Source organism: Thamnophis elegans, chromosome 2 (assembly GCF_009769535.1).
Source record: "Thamnophis elegans isolate rThaEle1 chromosome 2, rThaEle1.pri, whole genome shotgun sequence".
In the NCBI taxonomy this organism is placed as follows: domain Eukaryota; kingdom Metazoa; phylum Chordata; class Lepidosauria; order Squamata; family Colubridae; genus Thamnophis; species Thamnophis elegans.
This window is the reverse complement of record NC_045542.1, coordinates 35,286,322-35,310,365: the sequence shown is the minus strand read 5'-3', so window position 1 is coordinate 35,310,365 and position 24,044 is coordinate 35,286,322. Positions and strand designations below refer to the sequence as shown.

Genomic DNA, 24,044 nt, shown 5'->3' with positions numbered 1-24,044 from the left:
CATTAGCGGGCCAGCCAGAGGTTGTTACTGGTTCGGCAAACCAGGTCAAATTTTCCCTACTGGTTCGCTTGAATCGGTGCGAACTGGCTGAAATATCACTTCTGCAGAAGACGTTATCCAGGGACCAAGAGTTCTCTCTTTCACACAGATGGTAGGGTTTACACAAGCTTTTGGATAAAATATAAACTCAGAAATCTCCCTACAAAGCCCACCTCAATCTTGAATCAATTCAAATAACCTAAACACACAATATAACCCAACTTTACTTCTCATCTGTAAAAGGGAACTCTGCTTGCAAAAACCACTATTGGGACAATCATGAATTGTCGTGTTCTGCAAGAACACTCTTAAATCTGGATAGCTAGTTAAGAATAACGCTCAAAAAGCAGGTGGAAAAATCAGCCTAATTTTCTCGCATGACATCAAACTGTTTGCTTAATCAAAACCACATCAAGCCAAGAGATACAACAATCAAGTCACACTTTCAGGAAAGCTCAATGCAAAATGAGAAATTTCAAAGACACAGAAATATTCAGTACTAAATATGCTTTCAGATAATTAACCAAAGGAAACAAAAACAAATGTTTAGCTAAAATACTGATTTCCTGGAATAGAGGAAATCGCTAGAAGTCATGACAATGTTATAAGAATTTAATGGAAAGTGTCTGGCTGCCAATTTCTTCACAGTGGAACACAATTCTCCCCTTTTCATAGATTCTGACAAGCTGATTTCCCAGTAGGCGCTTTCTCTGTTTCTTATGTGTCTCATGCTGATGGAGAAGGAATCACCTCTTTTTAAAAATAGAAAAAGTTAAGGTGGAATTAGGTGTATCAGGTAGTTTTTCAACCAACAAATTCCAGTTAACATTTCACACTAGATAAAATTCAGTACAGTAATTAAATCTCAGTTAAATGCCAAAGGAAGGAAAAATCCAGATGTGCAGAGAGACATGGCCTTGTAGGAAAATATTCAAAACCATTACAAAAACAACAAGGGCAGAAGCAAACCCTGGGAAAGAAGATAGTACTAAGAAGAGACGCCAGCTGGATCTTCCCTGATTCAATTTATATGCTACTAAAACTCTCTTGTCAACTTTGAGGTGAACCTGGCTGAAACCATCTTGTGCTGCCTCATAGTTGCCACGAAGCCTGAGAGAGGGAAGGGAGGAGGGAAGTAGATACTTCAGCTAACAGTCAAAAGAAAACGTTTTCCTGTGGGAACCAAGGTCATCGTAACAAGTGGCTGGTGAAGGAGGAGAGGAGCCTGCCAGCTATGTTCATTGGACATTGTGACTGATGACACCAGGGATGGGGAAGTTTTACTTTTTTAATTAGGTGAAAACGGCGGGAACCTTTATAGTTGGTTTTCACCAGCTGTGCTGGTATGATGTATCCAATAAACATGTTATTTGAGGAATCTACCTGTTTCAGAGTTCTCCTTTCAATAAGTGTGTTACTCTGAATGCTGATACTCTCCTTGTCATGACCTTTCAGTAAGTGAAAACAGTGTATGATAGGGCAACAATTTTTTAACTAAGGTACCTCAAATGGGCTAACTTACAGAATGTGTCTAAAATCTAGGACCCATGACTCCTGAGATAATGAAATTTGGGGAGGTTGTGGCTGCTTCAGAGTTACTGACTGCTGCTCTGCTTCTGCTATGGTTATGTCATCTTCACTTACAATGTTCCATAACAGTTTCCCAGCCAGTCTAAGAAACCCTTGCTTCCTCCCCCACCCAGCAGCAGCGACTTACCTGATTGCTAGGAAGGGAAAGGAAGCTTTCTGATGTCCCTGCCATATTCCCACAAAGAAACTCAATGGGCAACCCAGCTAGAAGTTAGATGTTGCTTTCACTCCCATTGCTTTTTTGACTCAATGGGGAATGGGTTGTTTGGTAAGATACAAGAGAGAGGAAAGGTAAAACAATCAGACTTACAGGTTCTGTTACTATAAAACAGTGTTGGGTTTTAGGCGGTACACCCCGGTACGGGCGTACCTGAGCCAGCCAGGAACACCGGATACCGTTCCGGTACGGTGCTCAGGAGGGCCACCCGCCCACCTGAGCTCCTTACCGGAATTTAAAGGCTTCTGTGCTTCCGCGCAGGCACATGGTGCGTACAGCTCCTGTGCGACGCTCTGCGGAGCAGCTGGAACATCATGGAGCATCGCGGAGGCCCTTGAACACATGTGCGTGCTGCACTCGTGCTGCGCTCACGCTGCACACCTCCATGAGGATACTCACATCTCCATCCCATCCGTACCAGTTGGAACAGGATTTGCAACCCACCACTGCTATAAACTATCTCAATCAAGTGTAAGTAGATCTTCCAGAGGAATTGGTTTCTTGATCAAGTTTATCTCACAGCACTGACAAGACAAGCTCAACAAATTCCCCATTCAATATTTTCTTGCAGGAAAAACAAAACAGAGAGATGTAAAATGTTTCCACAAATTCTCCTGAGCAAAGGCCATCTCCAAAAGCTTACATTTGAGCCACAAGCAGGCCTGAGTGCTTAAGAAAAGCTTATCAATGGAATCCACAACATTGCCAATGCAGCAAAGTCTTCATTAATTTGGGAGGAAGCAGAAGCGGGCTTGAGTTTTCTTTAAAGCGGAGCTGTGTAGTTGGACCATCTAAAAATGCTTTTCGTTGCCCCCCCCCAAAAAAGAACAGAGAGACAGATTAGATTTCATCAAAGGCTCAGATTCAATCCCTCCAAGTCGACTGGGGTGGATTCCAGGCTAGGTGACATCACCTTGTGTGATATCACTGGAGTCGCACCACAGATCTCACCTACTGTTTTATGGAAGAGTTTATGGAGAGTCTTCTTCGCTAGTTTAACAAGACATGTTGCTGCTTCTAACATGTATCTTCTCCACTAAGGGCAGCTGGACAGCTCTGCCTTAAGTCTCCCAGCAGAATCTTATTGGTGAACACACTGGGTGGCACCTGCTTCGCCTGTGTCTCTTTCTTCCTCAGTGAGAAGGAAAATGAGATGCAGGGGAAGCTGTCCTGGTTCTGTCCAGAGTTCCAGGAATAACATTAACAGAGTCTCTCTGTGTGTGGTATGTTGCGGAGGGAATGACTTTAGGGACAGGGGAGTTTTAGGGACATGGGTTTCCCCAGGACATGGGGAAACCCATGTCCCTAAACATGGGTTTCCCCATGTCCTGTTTACATTTCAAGGAACAACTGCAAAACAGAAATATAAATACCATATTTTTCAGAGTATAAGACGCACCTTTTTCCCTCAGAAAAGAGGCTGAAAATCTGGGTGCGTCTTATACACTAAATACAGCATTTTTTGCCTCTCAAAACCCCACTCCCTTCACCAAACTAGCTGTGCATAGCTTTTAGGAGGCTTTCAGAGAGCTCCTGGGGGCTGGGGAGGGCAGAAATGAGCGAAAAACTGAGCATTTTTGCTCAATTTTGCCCCCCCCACCCCCATCCGACAGGAGCACTCTGCAAGGCTTTTTGAAGAAAAAAAAAGAGTCCATTTTTGGGAGGTTTGCAGAGTGCAAAAACTTTTTTTAAAATTTGCCTCTTTAAAACCTTAGTGCGTCTTATACTCCGGTGCGTCTTATACTCTGAAAAATGCGGTGAATCCTAAATACACTTTTCCTATCCAGGGCTGTTTAACCATAGATTTCCCCATTCGATACCATCCAAATGTTATTCATACTGCAGTTTCCTACAACTCTGGGAGTCGTACTACCAATAACCCTAGAGGGGACTGGCCCCCGGGCCTTCAGTTTGACACCCCCCGGTCTAAACCATGGGTGTCAAACTCATGTCGTCATGGTGGCATCACATAATGCAGTGGTCCCCAACCTTTTTATCGCCGCGGACCAGTCAGCCTTTGATAATTTTACCGTGGCCCGCTGAGCGTGCGCAGGGGTGGGGGGGCGAAAATGGGGGAATACAAACATACTTTTTAAATCCACCTTCCCAATTCAACACCTGAATCATATCCCACCTTCCATTTTGTATGTAGATTTTAAGGAATAAACAGCTGAATTAATCAAGGTCAAAGATAAAAAGAGCAAGGGCAAAATTAAATAAGCCAGAGGATAGCAATGTAAAAAGAATACAGTATTAAGCCCATTCACTCTATCTAAGCCCCCCCACCTCACAAGGTTGTGGTGGGGGAAATAGGGGGTGGGAGTATTAGGTATCTTCACTACGATATATAAAAGGAGATACTATCTTAAATAACAAAGTGGGCCCCCACCTCCAAAATATACTAAAAGAAAAAAGATTCCATGTGCTCAACTAATTTTTTTTAAAATCATCACTATATTATGGACTAGAGACATATATATATATATATATATATATATATATATATATATATATATATATATATATATATATACACACACACACACACATATATATACATACATGCATATATACATACCGTACGTACGTACGTACGTATATATATATAATGTCCAAATAACAGGAAAAGCGCTTCAAGGACCAAAGTATATTCCTTTTTTGCAGCCTTAAGAGAACTCTCGTTTTTTGAGGCTCAGAACCAGGCATTCTCATGGGCTGCAAAAAGGAAACACGACCCGGGAGCGCAGCCTCCAAGAGTGCATATCGCCAATAACTACGCGTGGGGGGAAAGGAAATGTGTTTTGTGAGGAAGAGAAAGAGCGCGCTTCACCGATGCCCGTTGGCGAAATTTTGGAAGAGAGGCAAGAGACTTCAGGCACCGAGCCCCCACCCACAACTGGAGTGGGCGGGAGGCAGGGAAGGGGTGGGCAAGACCGCCGTTTTTCCACCGTGCGCTGCAATAGCGGCAGCGGCGGCCTGAATCTGGCGCCAAAATCGCACACCCCCCATCTCCCCTCAAAAGACCCCCCCCGCCCTCGGCTGCCCGACGTTCTCTCTCTCTCTCTCTCTCTCTCTACCTCTCCCGCCGTTCCTTCTCACAAGCCAAGGCCGGGCGGGAAAAAGAAGAGAGCAGCCTCCAAGGGCTCCGCTTCCAACGCATGGTCCGCCCCCTCCTCGCCTCGCTTCCAGGCGAGCCGACTGAGGCGAGAAAGGAGAAAGAGGCGGAGGCGTTCACTGAGGGGACGGCTGACTCGGGGAGGGGGCGGAGGTGGTGTAGTAGCGGGGGATTCTTCCTCCTCGCCTCACTTGCTCCTGTGCTTCCGCGCAGCTCCCCCCTCCGGCGACGGCACTGCATGAGTGAAGTCGGCCGTTGCATGGCCCCCGGCCGCTGCGCGGCCCAGTGCCAGGTACTCCGCGGCCCGGCACCGGTCCGCGGACCGGGGGTTGGGGATCACTGACATAATGTATCAGGGCCTCTTCCCTGTTCGCTGAACCAGGCGAGGGCGGGGCCAGCACATGATGCATCCAGCCTGCAGGGCACAAGATTGACATCCCTGGTCGAGACATTCCCAATTCCTGCAAACATTCTTCATATGTTATAGCCTCTAGCCCCCTAATCATCTTTGTTGCTTTTCTCTGCATTCTGCATTCTGCATTCTGCATTCCTTCCTTCCTTCCTTCCTTCCTTCCTTATCTTCCCTCTCTCCTTTTTCTTTCCTTTTTTCCTTCATTCCTTTGATATTATGAAGGCTTCTATACTCTCATTTGTCTTGAGGACTCCAGCAGCTACTAGGGAAGGTTCTCCTCTCCTTTCTCACTTCATCTCCAGTTTCTGCCAGCTCCAGCTACCACTCTCAAATGACTTTCTAGCATCAAATTGGAAATCTGAAGTCGATTTTTCTCTCTGCTCCAATTCCCAATCTGGATTTGGCAGAGTTCTCAAGGACATTAAATGTTTGTTAAACCCCAGATGGTCCAGTGGGAAAAGATCAGTCAATCCTATCTGACTATTAACAATGTTAACAAAGGATAGTCAATAACCATTAGCTGGCAATGCCATGCAAGCAAACATTACAATTTCTAAAGAATTCTCTCCTGTCCCTAGAATGGCTATCCTGAATTCTTCTTTGCTCGTTCACAGGAGCAGAGTTAGAGACAGCAAGGAACCCCCAAAATACACCTTCTGTTCAGAAATGCATGGCAAGGTGTAGATGTCAAATGACAGAAGAAAAATGATGTTAAGGGCAAGGCTGGATAAATAGAGTTAATAAATAGTATTTGGAAAGCATCACTGCAGGAGGCAGCAGCTAGCAGGCTTTGGGATCATCTAAAACAGACTGAGAAGGGTCAGGCCTAATTAGTAGGGAACCTCCAAGAGAACTCAAAACAGCAGAGTAATTGAAAGAATATCCAAAGGAAGGCTACAAGTCATTTGGGCATTACTGCTAAAAATGTCCATGAAGTCATCATCCAGAATCCAGATGGGTATGAAGGAAATTGAGTTTATCTTGGAAATACACTGAATTTCCTATTTATTTAGAAATGGTTACATGCAGAGTTGAAATGCTCTGAAGTCTGTTACTGGTTCGCTTCGCTACCGGTTCACTTTGCACAGCTGACCACTACCCAAACCGGTAGTAAAAAAAAAAAATGCTACCAGTTCAGCTGAACTGGTAATTCCAATGATCAGCTGTGCTGCGCAATGGTTTGAACTACCGGTTTGCCCAAACTGGTAGCATTTCTTTTAATACCGGTTCGGGCAAACTGGTAGCATTTTTTAATACCGTTTCGGGCAAACCAGACTGAACTGGTAGCATTTCACCCCTAGTTACATGTCGACACAACTGTTTGATCCATAGCATTTTTTTAAAAAAAAATCTTCATGCAACTGCATATCTAGAGAAAGTACAAATTTGCCTGTTGCATTGTAAGGGATCCTACTACATAGCTGTTGGATTACACTGTTTCCTTGTCCCTCTTTATTGCCTTTTATGACTGCTTGAGCTATGGGTATTTTACTTTTCCTGATTGGTTGGAGAAGGAAGTCCCTACCTCCAGCCAATCCTGGAGTTCTTGAAGCATTTTCTGCAAGGAATTCCTACTACTTCATCCTCACACTACACAACAGGGTTAGGGAAGAGGATAGTTAGCAGCAGGAAGGCTAGGCCATGCGGGAGACTGGAAGAAAGAGGGGGTGGGTGGAATGAGAAGGAGAGGGAGAGAGAGATGGTAAAAATAAACAGGAATTCACTCAAAATAACTCAGCACCCAGCATGTCCAAAAAAGGAGGAGGGCCAAAAATATTCATGCCAGATTGTGTATATGTGTGCATGTTCCTCTGAGTATCATCAGTGACTGACCAAGGCAGGGGCACAAAGTGGCCATTACTGAAGCACTGAATAAGGTTTTTTTCCCAGGGAAGAGCATATCCAAGATCCACACCAGATACTCCAAATATTTTTATCCATCTCAGAGTTCCCACATCTAGATTCTTTCTTTCCTTCCAGAAAAAATAAAATGAAATAATTAACATTGAGATCAATGTGTATATGTTATTCTTCCCTACTTGCAGCCTATTGTGGAAAATATTAGTAGTAATTATAGTAATGTTTGACAGCCAGGCAGTAGACAGATTATGACATGATGGTATCATGAAAAGCAGCACATAATCATGGTGCGCAATTTAAAGTGGATAATTACTCTTTCGATTTCTTACTTCAGGTGCCAAAACAGGGGATCTCTTCTGCCAAGACCCCCCCCCCCAAAAAAAATAACTGAACCCCACCATCCTCTTTCTAATTCTGGTAGCAACTATTTAAAAAGTACTGTCCTTCTCCAAAAGGTCACAAACGAGTGAACAAGACAGAATACAGGAGCCTCTGCTAGAAATAACTGCTTGGGACAACAAGCACAAGGACAATCCAAAATAACCAGAGACACGATAAGAATTTTGAGTGCTTTTCTGCTCGGCTCTGGCTTCTGCAGGCACCACCTTCCCACTGAACAAATGAGACAGAATTGGAAAGCACTGTTTCATCCTATTCCCAAAAGGTAAGGGGGGAGGCATGGTTTAATTCCTGAATAGGGAGATTTACACTTGTTTCCCAGCTTGTTTCCGACCAAAGACAAATTCCTTGTGTGTCCAATCACACTTGGCCAATAAAGAATTCTGTTCTGTTCTGTTCTGTTCTGTTCTGTTCTGTTCTGTCCTGCTCTGCTCTGTTCTGCTCTGCTCTACTCTGCTCTACTCTTATTCTATTCTGTCTCTCTTGCTTCTGACCCCAAAAGATGACAGAAGCCCTGTAGATATCACTACATTAAGTACACCACACATGAGGCTCTGTCACTGTGTGGCCACAGTGTCAGATAAAAATGGTAAGGGAGCATTTGTATCCACTAGAGTATTCAAGGGACTATTATGGGCCAGAGAATCAGAGGAGAGTTCATAGTGAATCTGATCATGCAGGAAAATAGCAATTTTTATGAACAGCTGGACGATCTGGTACAAGAGATGATGGAGGAGGAGCACTGTTCCGATCTCCGAGGCCCATTGGAGCCCTCCACAAAGTAGGTCTTAGTAAAGGAGAAATTATTTATTTATGCCAAGTTCTGGTTTCGTCTTCAACCCCTTGTTTGAAGTCTCCACAGACCCATTCAAGGATGAAGAATGCGGAGAATGTCTTGGGATGGGCAGGAAGGTGGGGAGCAGATATAACAACAGGGAAGAATGATGTAATGATTGCTGTCCTGTATACATTTAACTGAAATGCACACATGGACACCAACACAAGGAAACCTTTGTGTACACACACAAACACACCCAAGTTGCTCTAGTTGAGGACAGCATTCTTGCAGGAAGGGAAAATGCCAAAACCCCGGTTTGATATCAGTGCTCCAAACCCACAGTGTGAAGAAAGGATAAGCTGGTAGGCAGAAGCTTGGAGGGCAGGGTGACATCAATGATCCAGGTCAGAGGTCCAGAAGAAGCTTAGGCCTAAAAGGAAGGAACAGTGTTCCATGAAGGCTATTGAGAAGTGCTATAGAGGCAGCTGGCAACTTCCTTTTCCTCTGCATACTTCCAAGGCTCTCACAGGCCTAGCCTTTCACACATTTCCTGGCTGAAGCTAGTGTTGGAGTGGCAGTGCAGGCAAGAGGTTCACAGCAATGTGGGTAGGAGACTGGACAACAGTCCCTTCTACTGCTAGAATCAGGGTCCTGCCAGCAAGCCCCCATCCTGGAATCTCTGTGGGTGCCTGACTGACTCTGACAGCCAACCAACAAAAGACTTACACATAGATCTGGGAATACCAAGGTGCCCTTTCAGTACATTCCTTCCACGACTGCCAGCTCAGCCTCTGAGTCATAATGAGTAGACTGTGGGCACCGGCCAAGCATGCCACCTTCTCTGATTCAGTTGTTGATTGACAGGTGTTCCTTTGGACCTCAAAGAAGTGACAAACCCCAAAACTAACTGAAGGAAAACTGCGTCTACTCAGCTGAACGTTCCCTGGTCTCCTTTTCAAAAGGAGTCCTCCAGGCATGCAGGGAACTCATCTCCCCTCAGGAAACACAAAATTAAATCCCTACAGACAAAGCCTCTTCACTTAAGCATGTAGGCTCTACAGGGGCACCCAGTGATCAAGCTCTCCTTCAGGGTGACAATCAGGACATGCAAAACGTGTAACAGGGAAAAAAAATTTCAGAACGATTCATTTGAACTGTAAAGGTAAAGGTTCCCCTTGCACATATGTGCTAGTTGTTCCTGACTCTAGGGGGCGGTGCTCATCTCCTTTTCAAAGTCCAAAGATGTCTCCATGGTCATGTGGCGAGCATGACTAAACGCTGAAGGGGCACTGAATGCCGTTACTTTCCCACCAAAGGTGGTTCCTATTTTTTTACTTGCATTTTTACGTGCTTTCAAACTGCTAGGTTGACAGAAGCTGGGACAAGTAATGGGAGCTCACTCTGTTACGCGACACTAGGGAATTTGAACTGCCGAACTGCCAACCTTTCTGATCGACAAGCTCAACGTCTTAGCCACTGAGCCACCGTGTCCCTTTTCATTTGAACTGTAGGAGTAGATAAAAATGTTTTCTCAGGAACAGACCAGAGGTTTTTACATGTACTGTAGAAGATTGGACTGGATCAATCTCCAGGAATTATGCAGAGGCCAGAAACTTTTAAAGAATCAGTGTCAGTCATTTCAGATATTTAAATTATGCTCCATTTACTTTTTGGGCATTTTTTTCACATACAAATTGGAATAAATTCCCTAGATAATGTTTTTCTTTTCTCTTAGTTCAGCAGTATAACTGCCGTCCTAGAGACCAATCTTGTGCTAGATGAACAGAAAGACTCTTCTGAGCCTAACTTATATCACTATGAACTTATTTGGGGGTGAGGGGACCCAAAGGATCACTCTTTTTTGGGGGGGGGCTATGAAGTTATCAAGTTACTAGGGATAAATAAAAGCCACTTTAGGCACCTAGATACTTAAAACGAGTGGTTTTAAAATAATAAAAAACGGACCAGCAAGGAAAAAAGTGCTTTAAAAATCTAAACAAAAAAGCTTCCAAGGATCGCACGGCTCAGAGTAAGAGTAAGGGAATTGTACATACTCTCCTGTACTAAAGGAAGAAATATAAGAGGTTTGTAGATTGTGAGGCTATTTTTTATATTTGTCACGGCTGGATTTATCCCAGAATAAACAATTTCAAATCCCTGTAAATATGGATGCGTAAGTTACACACTGTCCTTTTGTAGAGAATCTTCCATCTAGGATTATAAATGTGTTGGTTTATATGTGTGTGTTTATATTATCTTCATTAGTTATACAAACTGGATGAGGCTTTCTGTAACTGGCAGCTAGAAATGCAGCAGTGCATATTTGGATGGGAAAGCACACTTTCACCTTTCCAGCCAAAAGTTTAAAAAGAACTAACTGTGCAGAGTGGTAAATCGTGAATGGCAAAATATAACAGAACCACGATGGTTATTTTTTTCTCACACGCCTCTCCCGTTGCTCCCTCATACACTGCATTGCATGAACCGTCCACTTTAAAAATCAGCATAAAGATTTTATTTATCTGTTACATACCCAGAGGTCTTATTATGGCCTGGAATGAAAGAATTCCCATCTCCATTTGGATTATTGATTTCAGCTGCCTTTGCATAATTGAGGAGTTGAGGGAGGGAGTGGGGCAGGGCTGGCAGTTCCCCGGGATGGAAATATAGCAAAGAAGGAAGGAAGCAGCAGCTTCCCAGCTTCTTTAGATGGGAGATATTATTTCACATACACACACCCCTAGAGACTCTCAATGAAGGCCAGAGTAGAGCATCTGGAGCTAAATGGAGCTTGGGAGGAAGGGAGGAGGAGAGAAAGGAGAACTGGACTTGGGATGTCATTGCTTAAACGTCCCATTAGTAATTCTGGGTGCAGCCAGTTGCTCTAGCAGTTGTGCTATAAATATTCATCATTACCTCCATTTATTCTCTATAGTCTCTTTCAGGACTATTAGGCCTTTGGCAGAGAAGCTGAGTCGGAAATAAAATTGATCTCGCCCTCAGAAACTTCTCACACAGAAGGGGGGAAAATTACAGCATGGGAAAAAACAGAGAGCAGGGGTGTAGGGACATTTAAATGTGATTATGATCAAGCATCTTTTTCTGAGAAACTGCAGCTGGTAGTGGCTTGCCAAGACTTACAATTGGGCAAATATATAACGAAAGAGGTATAACAGTGTGTTTTATATCACTGCCATGCATTGTCTTGCACCGATAAGCAAGTATAGGGAGATTGTAATTCTGAAGAAGCTTTGGAAGGTCAGTGGATGAGAATAAAACTTTTTACGATCCTAGGGAACAGGATTACAGAAATGACATTGGAATTACTCTTCACACAACAAGGGCAATGTTCTTACTAATTTGCCTTGAATTGGGTTGGCAAGGAGCTACACGGGTGGGCATTGCTACAGCAAACTTTTGGACTGCCACCAGTGGCACCAAAATAATTGTAGCAAAGCATTTTCCGGAGTCTCTCTCCTATCCCTGATTTCTAGGGCTGTATGAATACCAAAGTTTTGGAAATTAAAATGAATTTGATGGGAGAGATCCATAACAAATCTCCCATTAAAAACATCTGTAACTTCAAAGGAATGTGAATTCTACGCACGGATTTGCTATACTAAATCAGATAATTACTGTGATTTAGTATTAGCAATACTGGTTGAGTTCACATATCATGCCAAAATATATTGCGGTCTAATTGTTGTTTAGTGTGATATGTGAGGCTAGCTGACACTGACTCTCTGGACTTCAAACATAGGGGTTTTTTTCCAGCTCAGAAAAATTGCTGGAAACAGAACCTGGGCTCTTCTGAGGCAAAATATATCATCTGTTATCTGTTACTGCATGTTTGCAGGGATAAGGTACCGTATTTTTCAGAGTATAAGGCACACTTCCCCCCCCCCAACTAAAAGTGGCTGAAAATTTGGGTGCGTCTTATACTCCGAATGTAGCTTCTTGCTTTTTTCAGCCCAAATGAGGCGCTAGCTGTTTCCCCAGCTTTTCTCATTGCTTCTCTTTCCGATGATCAGCTGTGCTTTAGAAGCTGTTTTGTATCCCCAGGGGATAAAAAGCATGTGCATGCCCGCTCTAAACCAGCAAACATATGTGCTGAAGCTGACCAGACTAAGCATGCTAGACAGATGAATACCTGGTAGGCAGAATTCCTCCCCCCCTATTTTCCTCCCCAAAAACTAAGGTGCATCTTATACTCTGAAAACTGTGGTAAATAATGCAGAAAGGAGAAATTTAATTTCTCTTTTCCCCCTCTCTTCCTATACATTTGCATCCCCTGATTGCCGTGTTAGATATAATACTGAAGAAACACTTAATTGCTTGGATGTAGAATAAATCTTTCTAGAGCTACCAAGCTGAATAATATACATTAAATTAAAAGTGCCTTATACAAGATCACGTACAATGAGTTTATCTCATAATTACACAAGGGCATATACAACTTATAGGCATATTGTAACTGTGGTAGAAAACATCCAAGGTACAACAGTACAGGTAATCCTCGAGTTACAACCACAACTGAACCCAAAATTTATATTGCTAAGCAAGACAGTTGTTAAATGAATTTTATCCCACTTTACCACCTTTCCTGCCATAATTATTAAGTGAATCATTGTGGTTGTTTAGTTAGTAGCCTGGTTGTTAAGTGAATCTGCCTTCCCCATTGATTTTGCTTGTCAGGAAATTGCAAAAAGTATTCATATGATCTCGGGACACTGCAACTGTCACACAGGTAGTCCTCAACTTACAACAGTTTGTTTAATGACTGTTCAAAGTTACAACGGCACTGCAAACATGACTTATGACCATTTTCACACTTATGACTGTTGCGGCATCCCCATGTCATATGATCAAAATTTGGATGTTTGGCAACTGACTCATATTTATGACAGCTGTATTGTCCCAGAGTCATGTGATTCCTTTTACAACCTTCTAACAAGCAGTCAATGGGGAAGCCAGATTCACTGAACAGATTGTGTTATTAATTTAACAACAGTAGTAATTCACTTCACAAATGGGGCAAGTCGTAAAATGGGGAAAACTCACTTGACAAATTTCTCACGTAAGCAACATAGATTTTGCCCTCAATTGGGGTCGTAAGTTGACGACTATCTGTATATACATACCCGCTGCCAAATTTTGATCACATGGCTGTGGGGATGCTGCAATAGCAGTAGCAATAGCAGTTAGACTTATATACCGTTTCATAGGGCTTTCATCCCTCTCTAAGCGGTTTACAGAGTCAGCATATTGCCCCCAACAACAATCCGGGTCCTCATTTTACCCACCTCGGAAGGATGGAAGGCTGAGTCAACCTTGAGCCGGTGAGATTTGAACTGCCGAACTGCAGCTAGCAGTCAGCTGAAGTGGCCTGCAGTACTGCACTCTAACCACTGTACCACCTCAGCACTGCAGCCGTCATAAGTGTAAAAAACGGTCACAAGTCATTTATTTCAGTGCCATTGTAACTTCAGTCACTAAACGAATGGTTGTAAGTCAAGGACTGGCTGTAAGAGGAATACACATAAAGAGTTAACACTCTGTGATAAGATATGGTGGGATCAAAACATCGTCACCAATCATATCTGAGAAAAAGCGTGGCCAAAGTATGAGATGGAGCCCAAAGCCATAGAGGCACTGGAAATTTGCAAGTTGTCTGAGCAAAAGAAACACTGCCAACAGGTCTGAGATAAAGCAGCCTTCCCAGCTGTTGTCCACCAGATGTTTTAGACTATTCTTCCCTGAATCTTCTGAAGGTCTGGCCTTGACTCTTGCCTGCTTCAAAGCAAATGTCTTTTGGTAAATAGCAATAGCAATAGTTAGACTTATATACCGCTTCATAGGGCTTTCAGCCCTCTCTAAGCGGTTTACAGAGTCAGCATATCGCCCCCAACAACAATCCGGGTCCTCATTTTACCCACCTCGGAAGGATGGAAGGCTGAGTCAACCCTGAGCCTGGTGGGATTTCAACAGCCGAACTGCTGAACTGCAGTCAGCTGAAGTAGCCTGCAGTGCTGCATTTAACCATTGCGCCACCTTGGGAGGGTCACTCTTAAACCATAAACCCTGTCTGGATCAAGGTTTTTCTAAGCTATTTTTCTTCGGTGGGAAAAATCTACTTCCTATAAGTAGATCTAGAGATTTTGTACTATTTTGTCTGGGTGTGTTGTTTGTTTAGGCTGACCAGTAATGATCTGAGTTAGAGTGCAATTTGAGTTAGACTTTATAGTATCTAGCTGTTTTTCACTGTTGGGTTTTTTTTAACAATGGAAGAAAAAAATAATTACTGTGCAAACTGTAATAAAGAAGAGATAGGGTTAGAAACAGCTGGGATTGTTGCAGCGAAATTCAGTACTCGCCCCATGCCGCATCTGCATATGCTCGTTGATATGCCTTGTCCCTCAACTGAAACCCAGTTGGGATGCTTTCTTGAAAGCCCTGCATTTTACCATTATGGCAGCACTTGGCAAACCTTTCCAGGGATGACAAGCTAAGTATGGTTAGTATTTGAATGGGAAATTGCCAGAAAATACTAGACTAGGAAGCTGAAAGGCACCTTGGAAGAAGGCAGTAGCATTTTGTCCCAAAGATGCTTTTTCAAGAGGCATCTGGACTTTCTGGTTTTTCTTTGAAGATGTCTTGCTTCTCATCCAGGAACTGAAGAAGCTTCTTGAATAAGAAGCGAAACGTCTCCAAAGAAAAATCAGAAAGTCCAGTTGCCTCTTTGGGACAACTACGGTATGACCTGGATGACTGAGAATCTCGATAAGACATTAAGCAGCAGCATGTTGTTATCAACACAACTGCACAAATCTGTCTAAGAATTTGTCCCAAGTTTGATTTGACTTTACTAGCTGACCGAAAGGAGGACATTTTGATTCAAGCACTATAAATGCAGAATTTAGTTCCAGGGAATGCAAAGCATTATCAGCTTTTATTCATTATTCAGGCTTTTGGCTACATTTGTGCTAGTGGCTCTTCATTTCTGGCAATTCTGTACTTCAGTGTATGGCACTACAATGGTGTTGTAGTGTTATGCTTTCAGCCGTTTTCTGGATTTAAATATGCCATTTTTAAATGGGGTTTTAGTGAACAACAGCATCATTATGAAATACTCATTTCCCCCTCACTGTACAGAACTGTTGTTGTTTTTAAATTTATTGTAAACATTTTTTCATTAATTGTTAAAAATAATTTCAAAATAAAAAACCAAGAATATAGATTATAAACCCTGTATAGCAGAGGTGATATTCAGCAGGTTCTGACCAGTTCTGGAGAACCGGTAGCAGAAATTTTGAGTAGTTCGGAGAACTAGTAAATACCACCTCTGACTGGCCCTGCCCCCATCTATTCTCTGCCTCCTGAGTCCCAGCTGATCAGGAGGGAATGGAGAGTTTGCAGTAACCTTCCCCTGGAGTTGGGAAGGAATGGAGCGTTTGCAATATCCTTCCCCTGCCATGCCCACCAAGCCACATCCACAGAACCGGTAGTAAAAAAAATTGAATCCCACAACTGCTGTATATAGATAATAACATACTGCAACCTTATATATCACAGATATCTTTCTCTGCATGGAGTAACAACTACAGATGCAAAAGACAATTATCTAGAAAATCTACTGGCATGTATCATAGTAGCAGATCAAGTTAACAGTGAAGTTCTGAAGAGAAGAAAACTCACATCTTACATCTTTTTGAGCAAAGGTGGATAGAAATAGATCAGTATCTGTTGTAAACCTCTGGGTGATTTATAGTAGAAGAAGAAAGGCTAAGTAGAAGAAAAAGCAAAAAAGCATTTCATTGCACAAAGATCAGGAGAGAACAGAGAGACGACGACGCGAGGTAAGAGTGATCTCCAAGGGAAAAAACGGAGCTACAGCATCTCAATACACCAGCAACCCTACATCCCCCATCTGCAGCAGATCTCTTTTTGGCTACACACAGCAGCTGAGCCAGAAATCAATCAGTTCAGCTCTCCCAACACCATCGACCTTGTGGGAATGGGGAGGCCTGCAGTCGCTTTCAAACTGGCAAAAAATCCTCAGATGAATGTGTTCGGGGAGAAGAGTTTGGAAGGGTGGGAGAGGATGGACTTACATTATCTGAAATTTTCCCAAGCTCATCCAAGGCCAAAAAGAAACAATTTAATCCACGAATTGAAATGAAAGCATGAGAAAAAAGAGTGTTAAGGCTCTCAAAGGCCGGAAGAGCTCAAAGAATCATAGAATGCAGTGAATATGGGGAATCTACCGCTAGCCCTTAACACAACCAAGGTGTGTAATTGTCTTGATACACTTGTGGGTGGTGATGGGGGAATGGAATGCAGAATTGGTTCCTTCACTGGCTAACGAAAATTCAAATGAAGAAGAGAGCAAGGGGGAGTTCACAATTCTAGAAACTGTTCGGGCCTTCATTTGGGGTTTGGGGTTTTTTTTGGCAATCGTGATGAGTCGCCTCTAGGCGAGATGGGCAGCATGTAATTTAAATAAACAAATAAATAAATAACTCGCAGACCAGATAAAGCTTCCAAAGTAACTTTCACTATTGAGCCCAAAATTTCTGTTCTTAAGTGAAACATTTGTTAAGTGAGTTTTACCCCATTGTATGACTTTTCTTACCACAGTTGTTAAGTGAAACACTGCAGTCATTAAGTTAGTAACATTGTTGTCCGGCTTCTTCATTGACTTTACTTGCCAGAAGGCTACAAAAGGTGAACACGTGATCCCAGGACACCGTGACCGTTGTAAATATGAATCAGTTGCCAAGTATTTGAATTCTGATCACATGACCATGGGGATACTGCAACAATCGTAAGTGTAAAAAACAGTCATGTCATTTTTTTCAGGGCTGTTGTAACTTTGAACGGTCACTAAATGAACTGTTGTAAGTTGAGGACTACCTATATACTGTCAGAACATACCAGAGGTGGGTTGCTACCAGTTCGCACCAGTTCGGGCAAACCGGTAGTGGAAATTGGGATTGGGTTATGGAACCGGTAGGGACGGCAGGCTGGCCACGCCCCCAAACTGGTTCCTCAGTTGCCCACGCCGTTGCCAGCATATTTTTTAGACATTGTTCCATGTTCTGTGCATGTGCAGAACAATTACAGGCAGCTGTGCATGTGCAAGCAATATGTGGTGCGCGTGCACAAAGCACGTGTGAAGCGAAACAGCAGTAACGCCGGCAGCAACACCCCCTGGAACATATGTATCAGTAAATATGATGCTTTTGCTCTAGTCAACTTTAGGAATCTTTTTTGCTATAGACCAGATTATTTACCAAAGATTACTCTTATCTTAGTCTGAGTGTTCAGATCATTGTCCTCAGACTAGAACCACCAGAATGAAATCTTGCATTCAGTTTCATGTTATACCTGTGAAATTAGCCTAAGAACAGGACTAGCCCTTCATTTTTCCCCAGATTAAGCTCAAGGAAAGAATCATTTTGCTTGTTGCTTTCATGTTCCAATGCAAACTGCTTAGCGTGCCACAAAAGTGTAACATCACCTATACAGAAGGATGGAGCAGGGAACACAGTTCAGGAAGAAAGTAGCTTTTTCCACACATGTGAAGTCTTTGGAATTGGAGGAAAAGATGAAGACTCATTCCCAAAATTATGCTATACTTTTGGGGAACCTCCAAGCACCTTCAATTGAGTTAGCAGCTACCCTCCATGCCATGCTCCCTGTTTTGTTGCCTCTGCGAGCTGCTGCAGAACTTTAAGTGTTTTTTAACCATACAAAAGGAGCTGCTATGACCAGCTTATGAGACTCATAAGCGTTTGTTTCACTACTTGGGAATAGGATGCTGGATTACCAGATGGCTCTTCTTACGCTTGAATCTCAGCTCCAAGGAAAAGAAGGAAGCTCTGATTTGTTATACTTTATGAGTGTCTTGTTACAACAATCATATCAGGTAAAGGGGCATAAACGTGCTGTGTCTGCAGTTTCTCAGTACTTTTTGCAGGGGGAAAAATAGCGTTTTGACCACCCGCAACTTGACCCCTCTTATTTAAAAAGCAAAATACTTCAGAATAACTCAGTTTTAATATTGTCTCTGTTGCAGTTGATCATAATCCCATCATAGATTAAACAACGGGAAGTTATCACAGTTGGGTTGAATGGAGCTGATGTATCATCCACAAAATATAGAATATTCAACCATCATGATCCAAGGACCATGCCAGATAATCATTTCCTTTCTAGCATTTACCATAGGGCTGAGGACCTGTGACTTCTGCGGATACTGCTGAACTTCAACACCCAACAGATCCAACCAACATGACTTATGGTGAGAAAGGATGGATATTCTATGGCTTGGAAGCACATGATGCTCTGCTTCAGAAGCTTGGCAGGCTTTTCACTGCTATCATATGAGCTTATCTGGGAACTATCTGTAAAATGCAGTGAGTTCAAAATTTATAAATATTGTCTTCCCTAATTATCAATGACATGTTAGTCTGCAAAGTATTTTCCTGTCTACATTTCTCTTTCGAATCCTGCCATTGAATCATAAATATTTCCATGTATAGATGAAGAAATGAGATTTAAAGCTATGAAATACATCCACAAATGGCATGGTAATCTAATCTTAAAGAACCTGGATCTTTCTATCCTTAAGCCATAATGTTGATTGCTAGCAAGATAACTACATGTTGACTTACGAGCACAATTAAACCCAAAAATTCTGTTGCTGAGCGGGACAGCTGTTAAGTGAGTTTTGTCCCATTTTATGACCTTTGTTGCCGAAGTTGTTAAGTAAATCACTGAAGTTATGTTAATAATATGGTTGTTAAATGAATGTCTTCCCCAATGACTTTGTTTGTCAGAAGACTGCAAAAGGTGTCCCCAGGACACCGCAACTGTCATAAATATGAGGCAGCTGCCAAACATCCAAATTTTGATCATGTGACCATGAGAATGCCGCAATGCTCATGAGTGTGAAAACCCAAGTCATTTTTTTCAGTGCTGTTGTAGCTTTCAATGGTCACTAAACAAATGGCTGTAAATTGAGGATTATCTGTAGTTCATTTCTCTATCTCCAGAATCATGTCTTGGAAAGCAGTTACATATTGGTAACTTCAAGCAATACTCTTGAAGCAATAGGCAACCCAAGAAGAAGCTGCCACTAATACAAAATTATTGAGATTCCAGAATTAACCAGAGCAGTTTGTAGCCTACTTTTCCAGGACAATTTCTTTTCTTTCTTTATTAAATTTACAGTATAGGCCACCAGGGATGAAATTCACATTTTTTTACTACCAGGTCTGTGGGCATGGCAAGGGAAGGATATTGCAAAATCTCCATTCCCACCCCACTCTGGGACCAGCCAGAGGTGGTATTTTCTGGTTCTTCGCACTACTCAAAATTTCCACTCCCGGTTCTCCAGAACCTGTCAGAGTCTGCTGAATTTCACCCCTGTAGGCCACCCATCTCACAGTTTGAGGCAACTTGTCCTTCACATTTCCTGTTTGCAAAGGCTGCTGATAGACTAGACCTGACTGCAAATGCAATTAAAAAGAAAATAGTATTGTACCACTACTATTATAGGAAAACAAGACAATAGAGTCCAAAAAGCTGAGAATCACTACCAGTAAGGAGAAAAAAAAGAGCAACACTTCCAGGAAGGAAGGTGATTGAGCCCATCATGGAAAGTTCAGTAGAACTGAAGTGATCTTCAGCGACGAAGAGCAAGGGCTAAAAGCTGCAGAAAAAGCAATTAGAAGCTCCACTTTGTCAGTAGCTTCACAGCAACGTTAGGGGGGGGGGGGAAGAGACAGATCCTAGGTCACAATATCCCCAGAGAAACCAAGCATGGAAGAAACCAAACACTTCAGAGAGTCCCTAGAATTCCCTCCACTCTTTTTAACTGAAGGAAGATACTCTCACTCCATCCTTTGGGGACCAGAGGCCTCCTATGATGCCATCCCCAAGATCTCCTAATGCATGTGCAAAGCCACCCAGCTGACAGGTTCATACAATCATGATCTGGCTTTCCTATTTAGATCTCAGGGTCATCTTCTCCTCTGATTTCTGCTCCCAAGGGGAGGGGGAATGCACTAAGGGAAGACTTCATGGTGAAGTATGCCATGGCCCCTTGCTTTTGTAAGATGTTTACAGCCCTTCTCCCTCTCTCTCTCTCTCTCTCTCTCTCTCTCTCTCTCTCTCTCTCTCTCTCTCTCTCCCCCCCCCTCTCTCTCTTTCTTCTGTGCCACTTCAGTGCTTCTTCATTTGCACCCTGCAAAGCAGTAGTCAGACTTGCTGTAGCCAGGAGCTAACTACCAATACAGCCCTGGCAAAGGAGAGTTTGCCTGCCTTCAGCAATGATTCAGCTCCCTTAGCACTGAATAAGACAACTGGCATCAAGACAACTGCATCTCTCAGAATTCCATCTCAAGCAGGAAGAAGAAAGATTCATTTTTTAAAAGAAAAAACCACCAGTTTATAAGCGTAAAAAAGAAAACATCTCATAACACACTAGGCAATTTATTTAACTAGGGGAAATGGTAAGCTTGTAGGAAGATACTGTAAGCCAAGGGGTTTTAAAAAAAAAACAAAAAAAAACTACAAATACACTCAATTATCACCAAAATAATACAAACTCTGACAATACACCCATCAAGATCAAGGATTCCCTTCCCTCTACAGAAATATTAAAAATATTTAGGGTAGGGCTGTGGAGAATGTAACCACTGGCTGGTGGATCTAACTTTCACACCCTGTAGACGATGTACCCAAATTGCCTTGGAATTTAAAAAAACAAAATAATAAATATCGACCACGGGACCGCTGAAAGGAAACAAACGGCTCTTAATTTGGTCCTCCTTTTCCTACTGCCAAAGCCGGAGGCATTAGCAAAGGAAATATCGCTGGTTCCACGTATTTTGCACCCAGAATCAGCTTGTGTTTTTATTGCAATCGCCAGGGAATTAGGCAGGGACTGATGCATTTTTACACGAGCGGTGTCCAAGCTCCAGACCCCGGGAAAACCTGAATTCAGAAGACTCCTGGAAATAATGGAAAAGAATAATCTGGCTGAAAATGAAAACAAAACTATGAGGTAAAAAGGACTATGTAAAAGAAAAGACCCGGACAACGTACATGTATAATTTGCATTAAAAAAGAAAAACCTTGAACTGAAAAAAAAAACTCTTGGAAAGATGAGCGATCATGCTGATATTTAAATTACCAGGCGAAAGTTTGATCGCCTCGTTCTTGTGACTCCCAGGGAGATCGTCTACCACCTCCATCCTCTTTTCGGGCTTGCCCCGGGATCAGCATCCAAACCTCCCGTCCTGGAAGCCGGGCGTGGGGCGAGGGGGGGCGGACTTACCAGCCGATGGGCTGCGGACTAAGCTGCTGGTGCAACGCTACGGAGAAGCCAAAGAAGCTGCCCTTCTCTCCCCGCTTGACGACGGGCTCGGCGACATCCAGGTTGAAGGCGGAATTCTCCCAGCGGCAAAGGCTGAGGAGGAGGCACAAGAGGCGAAAGTGCAGCGCCCCAGACATCGTGCGAGGCGTCGCAAGCAGCAGCAACTGCAAAGCCGAGTCGCCGGGCGAGAGCCACCGCGGCTCCGAAGAGCTTCGCAAGCCCGCCGTCTCCCCTGCGGAGGCTTTGCTGCCAGCTGTCCGCCTCAGTCACGGGCCTTGGCTCGCCCTCTGCGCTGCCCGAAGGCCGGCCAACCTCGGCGTGTAACCAAACTCCCGAGGCGAGGCAACCTCGCCCGCCCGCGCGCGGGCTGTCTTTCCCTCAGATCCATTCTGGAGTGCCGCTGGGCGGAGCCCCGAGCTCCCACAACAAACACGCCTCCGCCACGCTCTCCGCTATTGGGCATGAAGGAGCGGGGAACTTGGAAGCAGGTGCCGGTGTACCTCCCTCCCACCCCATCCCCGCGCCCAGGCCGTGCCATCCGGGTGGGCCCAAGGCCCAAAGGGAATTCCCGTTTTGTGTGTGTGTGTGTGTGTGTGTGTGTGTACATATACATAGACACACATATGCATGCACGCACGCACGCACGCACACACACAGTGCATCAGTTTTATATATAGAAAAAGAAAGACAAAAAGGGGGGGGGACACATATTACAGTGCATCCCCACCCCCTGGGGATTTTCCCCATCTTATATTTCTTAGATATACAATATATATTCCAATTGTGTCCTTATCCCTTCCAAAACGACATATATTCTTGAGTAGGTTTATTCCCTTTGCCTTCCACCAACACTGATTTTATTTTATTTTTAAATCCATATTTCATTATAATTGTTTACTTTAATCATCCCTTTTTAAAATTTAATTTCTGTTGTTAATTTATCATTTGTTGCCATGCTCCAAATTTCATTATACCACTCATTTCTTTGAAGGGAATCCTCGTTAAAAGGACAAGGAGGAACCTGACTGCCATCCAGCGATGCAGGAAAGAGCTCCTCCTTGGCCACGATTGGCAACCCAAATCTCAGTCATGGTTGTCCCAAAGGTGCTTTTTTTCCAAGAGGCAAATGTACTTTCTGGGTTTTTTTTTTCTTTAAAGATGTTTCCCTTCTCATCCAAGAAGCTTTCTTCAGCTCTGACTGGATGGTGGGTAATGGAAAGATTTATACTCCTTTATTTATTTATCCCTTTATCAAAGACGTGGCTAAAGACGCTGAGTTTGTCGAACAGAAAGGTCGGCGGTTCAGCAGTTCAAATCCCTGCTGCCGTGTAATAGAGTGAGCTCCCGTTACTTGTCCCAGCTTCTGCCAACCTAGCAATTTGAAAGCATGTAAAAATGCAAGTAGAAAAACAGGAACCACCTTTGGTGGGAAGGTAACAGTGTTCCGTGCACCTTCAGCGTTTAGTCATGCCAGCCACATGACCACGGAGCGTTCATTCATCGGCTTTGAAACAGAGATGAGCACCGCCCCCTACAGTCGGGAACGACTAGCACGTACGTGCGAGGGGAACCTTTACCTTTATCTTTATCTTACTTATTTATACTATTGGCAACATTTTCTGTTCTGAAGGTTGATGATAACTAGAAGACTTCCAAGCTCCTCCTTGCCCACTATTGGTAACCCAAATCTCATTCATGGTTGTCCAAGAGGTGCTTTTTCAAGAGGACTTCCCTGCATATTCCAAATGGCAGCTTGGAATATGCAAGGAAGTCCTTGACTTACAGCCACAATTGAGCCCAACCTTTTGGTTGCTAAGTGAAACATCTGTTAAGGGAGTTTTGTCTCATTTTACCACTTTTCTTGCTCCAGTTGTTATTGAATCATTGCAGTTGTTAAGTTAGTAACCCTGTTATTAAATGAAGCCAGCTTTCCCATTGACTTAGCTTGTCAGAAGGTCACAATTGGTGATCACATGATCCAAGTATACAGCAACCGTCTACAAATATGAACTAATTGCCAAGCATCCACATTTTGATTATGTGCTCATGGGAATGCTGCAATGGTTGTAAATGTGAAAAATGGTCATAAATCACTTTTTTCAGTGCCGCTGTAACTTTGAATGGTCATTAAATGAACTGCTGTAAATCGAGGACTACCTGTATACTGGGACCCATGACTTATTTTTTCTCATTCCTGTACCTTTTCAAGCAAAAGGCTGAAATGCTTCCTCTTCAGACTGATCAGATAAG

At 43.2% G+C, this 24,044-nt stretch overlaps 1 protein-coding gene across 1 annotated transcript in view; it reads right to left on the bottom strand.

Annotated features, from left to right (window-relative positions):
* Nucleotides 1-22,164, bottom strand: part of ITGA7 (integrin subunit alpha 7) — a 65,910-nt gene extending 43,746 nt beyond the window's left edge. Inside the window, 1 exon segment of the mRNA XM_032212174.1 lies at nt 21,756-22,164. Coding sequence (XP_032068065.1) covers nt 21,756-21,931 — 176 coding nt within the window. The 5' untranslated portion in view covers nt 21,932-22,164.
* Nucleotides 22,165-24,044: the final 1,880 nt, after the last annotated feature.